This window comes from Salmo salar, chromosome ssa11 (assembly GCF_905237065.1).
Source record: "Salmo salar chromosome ssa11, Ssal_v3.1, whole genome shotgun sequence".
In the NCBI taxonomy this organism is placed as follows: domain Eukaryota; kingdom Metazoa; phylum Chordata; class Actinopteri; order Salmoniformes; family Salmonidae; genus Salmo; species Salmo salar.
In genome coordinates this window covers 68,056,014-68,067,836 of record NC_059452.1, presented here as the reverse complement: position 1 = coordinate 68,067,836, position 11,823 = coordinate 68,056,014, and the positions used below count along the sequence as shown (strand labels likewise).

Sequence of the window (11,823 nt, the reverse complement as noted above, 5' to 3'; positions counted from 1 at the left end):
TATCCCTTCTTACTGCTTGCTATTATTTATATCTGATAATGTATGCATATTTAGGTGCAGGAACTCCTCAATAGGTTTGAGCTAATATTCTATAGGAGGTGCAGTAACTCAAGCAGAAGAAAATTCAGTTCCGTGAGCTTCTTCCCAAGTCAAGTACTGTGTTTAAGTAAAAAGACAAACCTTTTGAAACACTGACAAGAAGAGCATTAAATCTGATTGGGTGGGCCTGGCTCCCAAGTGGTTGGGCCTGGGCCCACCAAGGCCTACCTGTGCCTAAGACCCTGGTGCCCAGTGGGTACTTCAGCCACACTGAAAACAAATCATCCAGATTTGCAGTTTGCTGATATCACTTAATTGGGGGGAAAGCAATGGACATGCACACATATGAAGCTGATGTGACATTTGAACAAAACAAAAGACAGCAATTTAAATAATCTTTGTTATTTCAATCATACAAGCTCAGTACAAGTAACGGAATTATATGCTCAATATTCTTGCTTGATTTGTATATTTCAGGCATTGTTGTGGAGCTGCCAAGTTAACCAATATGATGCAAATGTTGAAATGTAGCATACCGTTTCAATCCATTTTGTAACAATTTTAAATGGATACAAACTAACTGGACCTTCTCACAGAGAAGAAACATTTATTTTTTCATTAAAAAATGTGTTAATGTTATGGGACAAAGTTCACATTGTAGCCTAATGACTATTTACAGTATATCACAATGTTTGTAGTAGTGGAGGTCAGTGGTAAGCAACATTCTATACTGATAGCATTCTGACAGCCTTTCAATGGTTTTGAGTTCTTGAAAAGTGCAATGAAATCTCCTTATAGTCTTTATAAAAGTTCATATGACATTTTATGTTCATTACTGATGTGTGTGCTGGTATATTATATTGGTATTCTTGTAATAAGACTGTGACATATACAATAGATCCATCCATGTCAATAGATCCAATCTCCTACAATCCACTTTGGCACCGTGTTTCCATTTTGTCCAAACCCTAAACAGGACATCATGTTTCTGCTAGACTGACATTCCATTTTGGAGCATCACCGATGAACTCAAAGTTCGAAGAATAACACAATCACTATAGAACGATTACTATTTCTCCTCTTATCGTGTCAGCTGTCAATAAAACCAACCGTGTGTTTGCACAGCTCCCAGAATTCCTTCACCTGTGAGTTCAGTTTATCAACGTGTATTTCAGTTCAACCATTCAGAAGTCCCAACCTTTTAGGCTATTAGAAGTCCTAAATTCCCCTGCCCTCTGTGACTTTTCTGTGTTATCAGCCACTCTGGCTGAGTTTGTGTTTGTGTTCGTCAGATGCATTTCTCCTGTAAGTTCAGTGTCTCGTCTGTAAATGTCACATGTAGAGTCTTGTCCTTTCGGTCCAATTGCACCCTGTTCAGGCGTGAAGGGTCAACTGTCCCCTCTGACCTCATTGATATCCTGGGGCCCTTTTTGGGATCCTTTTGCATCCCCTTACCCGCTTGTGTCTGTTGGTCCTGGAGCAGGGAGCGCTCCACAGCAGGGAGGATAGGTCTTCCCTCTCCCCCTGTCCCTCTAAACCCCCCCAGCCCCCCTTTAGTCCCCTCTGGAAGGTAAAGAAATGTCTGCGAGGTGCTGATGACATCCTTCAACTCGCGGGACACTAGTGACGGGGAGTCCAGGGACACGATGGACGAATTCTGATGACTTTCACCTCCACAGCAGAATTGACCGCTGACCCCTGAGCCCCGCCCATGGCTGCCCAGGCGGCAGAACAGATACTTGATCTTCTCCACCAGCTTCAGTAGGACGGTCTTCCTCAGCAGGATGTAGATCCAGGGGTCAAGGATGGGGTTGACGGAGGCAATGCGGATGGCGTGGAGATCTGGGTTCTTCTCTATGGGAGTTGAACGGGCGTCAAATTCTACCCTGGACAGCTGGTTTACAAAAATCCGCAGCTGAGGGAGGAAGGAAGGGAGATGGACAGGGTTGAAGGGTTATTGGTTATTCTGTGTATTTATGAGGAGGATGTACATTGGAAGCTTCAATAGGTGTGTTCAATAGGATCTGGATAAGAACATCTGCTAAATTACTAACATTTACAAAATGATTGAATTCCTATTGAATCCTGTTGAACAACTTTAATTAAATCCATTTGAAGTAGCGTTCAAGCCCGCTTTCTTCTTCAAACATGAATAACATTAATCTAAACCTAGCAGTTCTTCATGTTATTGCAGTGCAAGAAAAAATATACATACCGGACATACAGAACAAACTATCATGGTTGAAAAACGTCTAACCTATTTGACTATGCTGTTGTAATGTTGGCATAAGATGAGCATGGGCATTAGAGTGTACTAGGAGCAATAGTATCAGCCTAACAGGCAGTGGCACGGAAGCCTGGGCAAAGAGCCAATGAAAACACAACCCCACTCCCCATGTTAATCATCAATCATATGAACGTCTCTGGCCATTGGCTCTCCCCTGGGTCCAATCAACAGCATTTCTGACTCACAATGTCAAAACAAGTGAAGTAAAGTAACTAGCCTATATGATAAGGTTGTTACTGGTAAATATAGTAGGAGGGAGAACTCTAAGGACAGTGATTATTGAACTACAGGGAAAGGGGGATACCTAGTCAGTTGTACAACTGAATGCATTCAATTGGAATGTGTCTTCTACATTTAATCCAATTCCTCTGAATCAGAGAGGTACGAGGGGCTGCCTTAATCGATATCCACGTCATCGGCGCCCAGGGAGCAGTTGTTATTCGGGGTTAATTGCTTTGCTCAAGGGCAGAACGGCAGATTTTTCCACCTTGCTGGCTCAGGGATTCAAATCAGCAACCTTTCTGTTACAGGTCCACCACTCTTAACCGCTAGTCTACATGCCGCCCTTACAGGGTCTCTTTCAGCTAGTCTTTTCGTTTTTGTTTGGTGGAGTTTTTGAAGCTTGCAGGATGTACTGTAGTGGCTCAGTCCTTAGCTCTCAATCAGCGCATGGGGACAGCATATAGAACACAATAAAATCTCATTATAGACCAACGGGTCTTCTTCAGACCTTAAGCCCTCAGTTAATATTTTGGGGGTTTTATTTTCTAGGGGAGGGTTTTTGAAGTTTGCGGGATATAATGTACTGTCTCTAGTGGATCTGTCCTTACATGTAACTCTCAAATGCTGCATGGGGATGGTTTATAGAACACAATATATCATTGGTCCTCCTCAGAACTTTTTCCCTCAGTACCTTGTAGTTTGTTTTTTCATTTTCTTTGTGGAGTGTTTTTGAAGCGTGTAGGATGTACAGTCTCTAGTGACTCTGTCCTTACAGTATCCTCTTGTAACTCTCATGCAGTGCATGGGGACAGGATGGCTTATAGTATTCTTTGCACTGTAAAACCATAAAACGTGACACGTTTATAACGTAAACGTCAGTGTTTAAAACTTCAACATTAGGCATTTAGATTTGCCAATAAGTGTTCTCATCTTAAACACAGCTGTTTAGAATGCAAGATTAAACATGATTGTCAGCTTTTTCCAGTCAGTTTCCAATCAGGAGAACACCTACTGTATATCTCCTAAGTGATCCGATTTCAAACACTAGTGTTTACTTTCCCATCATCCTGTTTAGAGTGCATTTAGTCATTACAAATTGATGTGACTTTCCATAACTTTTATTCAGATCAGTGTAAGGCATGTCTGTCACCATACCTACATTTCAGCACTCAACAGGACATTTGACTCAAGACATCTTTTCAATCGAGTGCTGTTGTTGTTAGTCAACTGTGTTGAGTTCATTTCCGTTAACTCTCTGAGTGAAAAAGACGAGGGAGGGGCCTCATTATCATGTTTCTCCGCATGCTTTGTTGCAGTTTGATTTTTAGAATAGTTTGTTTTAATATATTTGGTTTTACAGTATGAACAGAAGACAAAGTTTGGTGGAAATGGTTGACACTGGCCGAGCAGTAGACAGGCCGATCCCATAAGACACAAGTGGATGATGTTACGTTCCCACAAGACAAAATTTCACTCACAACAAAGGGAACTAACAAGGAAAATCACTGACAACCAAACAAGGTGTTCAAAAGGGGTTCTGAAGGCCATCCATGGGGGTCTCCACTGAAAGTTGACAAGCAACTAGTAAAATGTACCCTAAAATATTCCCACCATGGATGCACAAATTTGGCTAGCAAATGGAAAACAAAAAGAAAACCCCACACCAACACCCAAACATCACCTGGGCCAGCACAGGTGAAACACCCCCCTGCAACAAGATGGACAAGCCAGCACAGGTGCAACACATACCCACTAACAAGGCGACACCACCAATCGATGAGGTACACACAAACACACACAAAACATGAATTAGCCTGTCTTCCTTATCTGTGTGCTAAATCACAAATACTTGCTATTCATGCTATCAAATTCGATATTAATATAAAATATTATTAATCCAAGGGCTTTTCTTTAAGGTTTTGTTATGGTTATAGTTTTGTTACTGGTGACTTTTGTATCTAAAGATAAAAGCAAAAATTATCAATAGATCGATTATATTTATTTGTTCTTATTTTTCTCAAAGTAAGGAAATGTTTCTAATGGCAAGATCGCCAGAAGTTGACATTAGAGTTAACATAGTAACAACACCTCAGCAGACAAACGTCTGAACAATAACAGTGCAATAACACGTTAATTAATTACACATGAATTATAATCAAGCCTATCAATATCTTTCATTCGATTAGGAGCTAATTTACTAAATATTAAAGACCTTTCTTTAATGCACATTTTGGGCATGTTCCCTCCGATTAGGAATGCGTATGCTGACGCATCAAGTTGTTACAAATGACACCACACCAACCAGAACGTTATCCATTCCTGCGCACACACAACGAAAGACACAAAAGAGAGACCAACATGTTGCGAAATAAAATTAAAAAAAATCTGTCTAACTATTGCAAAACTTATTTTGCAAGATGTCAACTTACCACCAAAGGTATCGAGCAGATGAGAACAACCACGGAGGTAGCGATGAGCAGAATTACCATCTGGATCTCTGCACCGGCCAATCGTTGGAAGCTCCGTCTGCGCCTCAGGTCCGCTATGCGTCCTCCCTGGTCCGTACCCAGCGATGTTCTGCGGATGAACCGCTTGTGCATCATAATCAGCGCCCCGCATACCAGCACGTTGCATATCACCGTGGCCAGGATAAGAAAGGAGCTCACCCCGGCGTACATGTAGGAGAAGGCGGCGTGCGCGGAGTCATTAGTCCGCCAGTCGATGAAGCACCAGGTCCCTGGGAACTGTTTATTCACTTTCCCCAGCCCCATGGCAGGCAGCGCGCAGAACAGCACGTTAGAAATGTAGATTCCCGCAAGCGTCAACGCCGCAAGTCTTTGGTCCACGTAATGGTTGTAGAAATACGCATGGTTTATAGCCAGGTATCTCTCTATGGACATGGCACAGATAATGCTGAGGCCGACTAGAAAGAAGAAGAGAAGGATGAAGCCGGAGTACTGACACAGTGACTCTCCACCCGGCCACTTCCCTTGCACATAGGTGGCGATGGTGACGGGGCTGGCCAGTAGCGTGCCCAAAAGGTCGGTCACTGCAAGCCCGCAAACCAGGGTGTAAAAGGTGGTTTCCTTCTGTTCCTTCCGAGACTTTCGAAGCACCACGATGGCGATGACGTTCCCCACCACTCCGAATATAAACATAATCACCGGGATAGTAGGCTCCCGGGGCCCACTTGTCATCGTGCCGTTATTCATACCCGACATTATTCTGTAACTGTCTATGTGGAACGAAATAGTCAGTTCTTCTTCAGTGTTCTCTCCCAAACCGTTGGCATGTAGAAGATATAGTTACCCTTTCGTTGGTGCGTGCTCTCCAAGTTGCTCAATAACGTGCAAATCCACCCAATTCCCATTATCTTGTCTAAACGTTACGCACTCGAATAACCACTCTAACGAATGTCTCCGTGTACACTTTCGTCTCTTCTGTTAGTCGCTAACTTTAGGTTTTTGACTATCCGAAGTGTTTTTGTCTTAGGCGTTCTGCACACCGCGCTGCAGTGTTCAACATGTTCAACTCCTCCTCTGTCGTCGCTCCCTTCACTTGTAAGTTTGAAGCAGAGGCTCTGTACTATAAAAGGTGGAGCAGCTTTAAAGACGTCCTCCAGCAAATGTTTTACTTTTACTGTTGAAAAGCGATATCCCAACAGTGGAGGCTCCTCAGAGTAGGAAGGAGAGGACCATCCTCCTTAGTGAAATTTCATAGAAAATAAAAATAGTGAAACACTAAAAAAGTTATCCTTTTTAGATAAAACTATACTAAATATATTCATATGTCACCAAGTAATTGATTAAAACACACTGTTTTGCAATGAAGCTCTTTAGTAACTTCAACAGCACTCTCTTGGGGGTAGCACCATGATGTAGGCGGAGAACAGCTAGCTTCTGTCCTCCTCTGTGTACACCGACTTCACTACAAAACCAAGGAGGCTTGTAGGCCTCACCCCCTTCCATAGACCTACATGGTAATTATGACCATTTCCGGGGGATGACCTCCAACCAATCAAAGCTTTTGCAGTATGAACTGACATGTTGTCCATCCAATCATAAGATTAGAATCAGAGAATGAACCTAGTGTGTTGTATTGGGGTTGTGCCGGAGAGCATTATGGGGGGGTTATGTGTTGAGAAGCTTGGTGAGTTGATGACATTGTTGGATAGAGATTGAAAAGTGATAGTTGAGCATTTTTTTGGATATTATTAAATTCAAATTAGTTTCTTCAAAATACAGGAGACGGAGGAGGTAGATTATAAATAGTTTTCTTGGTTTTATATTTTTATTTTTGTGTCCAGTTAGTGCAATTTATTTCAATTTGCCTTGCTAACTTCAGTAGCAAGTAGCAGTAGCTAGCTAGCTACCAGCCCGAGCAGCTAGCTACCAGCCGTTTTTCGCCACCAACCCTACTGAAAATGTTGTTGACTTTTTGTTGAAGAACCCCTTTCATTCACTGGGTTACTCGGAAAAGGTACAAATTAAAACCAAGGGTAGACCTCTGTCTGAGATCAGTTTCATGAAGAAGGATGAAAATGTGAGTGGGCTTTCAATACCAATTGGAATCAAAAGTATAGCTGTTTAACAGGGAGCCTTTCATCAAGCTGCCTGTATTGCTGGCCTTGCCTGCTTTTTGGAAAGAAAGAGCCTTGGGCGAAAGGGGGGTACAGGGACCAGAAGAACATCCATCGTTCAGCTAAACTGCAAAACAAAAGCAGGGGGCATATAAATGCCCACATCAGATTCAAGCTTCTGGGAAAAAGCCGTATCGATCATGACGAAGGTCTGCGTATTGAAACTGTGCAACACAACGAGAAAGTAAGAAGAAACAGGGATGTTATTAAGCGGTTTATCAACACCACTGTTTTGTATATAATGATGCTGCTACCGTCTCTTATGACCGAAAAGATCTTCTGGACATCAGAACTTGGATTACTCACCTCAAATTGGACGAGGAGTTCTTCTTCAATGAGTCGGACGTGAGGGATATACTACAGACACACGACCAGGCCCAGATCCCCGTGATTCGCTGAAAAAGGAAACATAGGTTTCGTGGAAAGAGATCAGGATGCCTTGTGAGGATCAGGGGACGAGTGGCTAATCTGCCCTTGCCTTCCGTTCTGCTAGCTAAAACAATAGCTGGTGCACAATATCTAAGGAAGTCTCAAGGTTTTGCTCTCCTGAGGTAGAGTATCTCATGATAAGCTGTAGACCACACTATCTACCTAGAGAGTTTTCATCTGTATTATTCGTAGCTGTCTACATACCACGACAGACCGAGGCTGGCACTAGAACCGCACTCAATGAGCGCTATTCTGCCATAAGCAAACAGGAAAACGCTCATCTAGGCGGCGCTCCTAGTGGCCAGAGACTTTAATGCAGGGAAACTTAAATCAGTTTTACCTAATTTCTATCAGCATGTTAAATGTGCAACCAGAGGGAAAAAAACACTAGACCACCTTTACTCCACACACAGAGACGCGTACAAAGCTCTCCCTCGCCCTCCATTTGTCAAATCTGAGCATAACTCTATCCTCCTGATTCCCGATTACAAGCAAAAAATTAAAGCAAGAAGCACCAGTGACTCGGTCTATAAAAAAGTGGTCAGATGAAGCAGATGCTAAACTACAGGACTGTTTTGCTAGCACAGACTGGATTATGTTCTGGGATTCTTCCGATGGCATTGAGGAGTACACCACATCAGTCACTGGCTTTATCAATAAGTGCATCGAGGACGTCGACCCCACAGTGACTGTACGTACATACCCCAACCAGAATCCATGGATTACAGGCAACATTTGCACTGAGATAAAAGGTAGAGCTGCCGCTTTCTTGGAGTGGGACTCCAACCCGGAAGCTTATGAGAAATCCCGCTATGCCCACCTAAGAACCATCAAACGGCAAAGCATCAATACAGGACTAAGATCGAATCGTACTACACTGACGCTCGTTGGATGTGGCAGGGCTTGCAAACTATTACAGACTACAAAGGGAAGCACAGCCGAAAGCTGCCCAGTGGCACAAGCCTACCAGACAAGCTAAATAACTTCTATGCTCACTTCGAGGCAAGTAACACTGAAACATGTATGAGAGAATCAGCTGTTCCGGACAACTGTGTGATCACGCTCTCCGCAGCCGATGAAAGACCATTAAACAGGTCAACATTCACAAGGCCACTGGGCCAGACGGATTACCAGGACGTGTACTCCGAACATGCACTGACCAACTGTCAAGTGTCTTCACTGACATTTTCAACCTCTCCCTGTCTGAGTCTGTAATATCAACATGTTTCAAACAGACCACCATAGTCCCTGTGCCCAAGAACACTACGGTAACCCGCCTAAATGACTACCAACCGTACCACTCACATCTGTAGCCATGAAAATCTTTGAAAGGCTGGTCATGGCTCACATCAACACCATTATCCCAGAAACTCTAGACCCACTCCAATTTGCATAACGCGCGAAAAGATCCACAGATGATGCAATCTCTATTGCACTCCATACTGCCCTTTCCCACCTGGACAAAAGGAACACCTATGTGAGAATGCTATTCAGTGACTACAGCTCAGCGTTCAACTCCATAGTGCCCTCAAAGCTCATCAATAGGCTAAGGACCCTGGGACTAAACACCTCCCTCTGCAACTGGATCCTGGACTTCCTGACGGGCCTCCCCCAGGTGGTAATGGTAGGTGACAACACATCCGCCACGCTGATCCTCAACACGGGGGCCCCCCAGGGGTGCATGCTCAGTCCCCTCCTGTACTCCTGATGGGTTGCATCACTGCCTGGTATGGCAACTGCTCGGCCTCCGACCACAAGGCACTACAGAGGGTAGTGCGTACGGCCCAGTACATCACCGGGGCCAAGCTTCCTGCCATCCAGGACCTCTATACCAGGCGGTGCCAGAGGAAGGCCCTAAAAATTGTCAAAGACTCCAGCCACCCTAGTCATAGACTGTTCTCTCTGATACCGCATGGCAAGCGGTACCGGATCGCCAAGTCTAGGTCCAAGAGACTTCTAAACAGCTTCTACCCCCAAACCATAAGACTCCTGAACAGCTAATCAAATGGCTACCCGGACTATTTGCATTGCTACCCCCACCCCCCTACGCCAGCCACTTTTTTAACTCTACCTACATGTACGTAATTACCTCGACACCGATGCCCCCGCACATTGACTCTGTACAGATACCCCCTGTATATATAGCCCTGCTATTGTTATTTACTGCTGCTCTAATTATTTGTTATATCTTACTTTTTTAGGGATTTTCTTAAAACTGCATTGTTGGTTAAGGGCTTGTAAGTAAGCATTTCACTGTAAGGTGCATGTGACAAATAAAATGTGATTTGATTTGTGTTTTTGGGCATGTAAGAATTGTCTTTTAGAGGACATGACGAGAGGGAAAGTTCCCGATAACAAGGGCAACTACAAGGAGCTTGCAGTGGTAATTGCACGTTACAACGCTTTACTTGTTGAACATATGGAACTTTCGACTGTCTTTTCTGGGAGTTCGAAATCAATTCAGAAGGATTTGATATCTTCCATCGTATCATCCATTCAAAGTTAGATTAAAGAGAGGTTGATGCAGCAATTCTTTTTCCCTGCGTGCTCAAGTAGGGGTTTTCACTTTCCTCCGGTATTTATTTAGCAAAGATGATAACAAATAATCACTCTGGACAGACACAAGCAAAAACTCATGACATAAATGTTGCAGCAGCCTAAACTACACCTAAACATTAGAGATCTGACATGCTGTATGGGATGAAAACGAGACAATTTTTCAGTCTGATCAACTGTAGGTTACTCATAAGAGCAGCTGCATACAGCTATGTGCGCTGTCCATCTGGTCAGGGTAAACTAATTGGTCACATTATGTATTTATAGTCCATTTGTGTTTCAGGAGAAAATGTGATTGTAATCAAATTTGGTTTATATTCAACTTTGAGCTAGCTAGGCTGCCTATACATTTTCAATCCAAAATTATTAATTGGAATGAATCAATCAACATAATAGTAATGACAGATGTGAGTACATGTTTTATAAAGACTACAGTTGCATGGGTGTGCACGATGCAAATATGCAAGCTGTGAGTTCTATTTTCTATCAGTTGTTGTCTGTGTCTGGGTGGAGGAAATCCCCCTACCAATCTAGTCTAAATATAATAAAGTATAAGGTTGCTTCAGTTTGACAGAGTTTTCACCCAGGGCCAGGTTTGTTTTGCAGGAGTTTTTTAAAACCAGTTGAACTGATTCGGAAAAACTCGTCCCATCATAGCCCTTATGAAACCTTTTACAACTAATTAATCACTGTCATACCTTATAGTGTCCAGAGTTTTCTTGGTTAGGTTAACAGATAAGGAAAAACTCTGGGACCTATGGTGCCACCAGTCTGCTTGCAGTTGTCGGTTATCGTCAGGTATGTGGATGATCAGGGCTTTATTCAGGAACATTTATTGTGCTACTTTGATGTGTCAAGTGGGCGAGATGCACAGTCTGTGTTTGACTTTGTACATTTTGAGACGTCTGAGTTTAACTTCATGGAGAAACTTGTTGTTCAAACCTACGATGGCACAGCTGTAATGGAATGTATCTGCTATTTGTATTTCCAGCTAAATCCCCTCCTGTTCCCTGATTAAGAGATGATAACCACTCCACTCCACTAGCATTGTCAACTCTCTCCTGATATCAAGTTTCAGGTAAGACCCAAATGCAGACTGTGTTGAAATAACAATGTTTATTACAGCAACAGGGGCAGGGAAACGACAGGTCAAGGCAGGCAGGGGTCGATAATCCATAGTAGTGGGGCAAAGGTACCGGACGGCAGGCAGGCTCAGGGTCAGGTCAGGCAGAGGTCGGTAATCCAGAGTAGGGGCAGAGGTACAGGACAGCAGGTAGGGTCAGGGGCAGGCAGAGTGGTCAGGCAGGCGGGCTCAGAGTCAGGACAGGCAAGGGTCAAAACCAGGAGGGCGAGAAAAAGAGAGACTGGGAAAAAGCAGGAGCGGAGACAAAACTCTTGTTGACTTGACAAACAAGACGAACTGGCAACAGACAAATAGAGAATACAGGTATAAGTACCCAGGGGATAATGGGGAAGATGGATGACACCTGGAGGGGGGTGGAGACAAGCACAAGGACAGGTGAAACAGATCAGGGCGTGACACCTGACATGAACTGAAGCCACGTCTCATGTGCCCACTCCTCCACTGGCACATTGAATGTTTCCTCACCAAACACTGTGAGTACTCCTATCAATTGCATCTCGTTACTGT

The 11,823-nt window shown here is 43.6% G+C and overlaps 1 protein-coding gene across 1 annotated transcript; it reads right to left on the bottom strand.

Annotated features, from left to right (window-relative positions):
• Window positions 1–629: 629 nt before the first annotated feature.
• pe2r4 (Prostaglandin E2 receptor EP4 subtype) lies at window positions 630–6,035 on the bottom strand. The gene is made up of 2 exons (NM_001173955.1): window positions 4,978–6,035; window positions 630–1,954 (listed from the first exon to the last, which is right to left on the bottom strand). The coding sequence occupies exons 1-2, from the start codon at window positions 5,767–5,769 to the stop codon at window positions 1,328–1,330; spliced, it is 1,419 nt and encodes a 472-aa protein (NP_001167426.1). The 5' UTR covers window positions 5,770–6,035; the 3' UTR covers window positions 630–1,327.
• Between the last annotated feature and the right edge of the window lie 5,788 nt (window positions 6,036–11,823).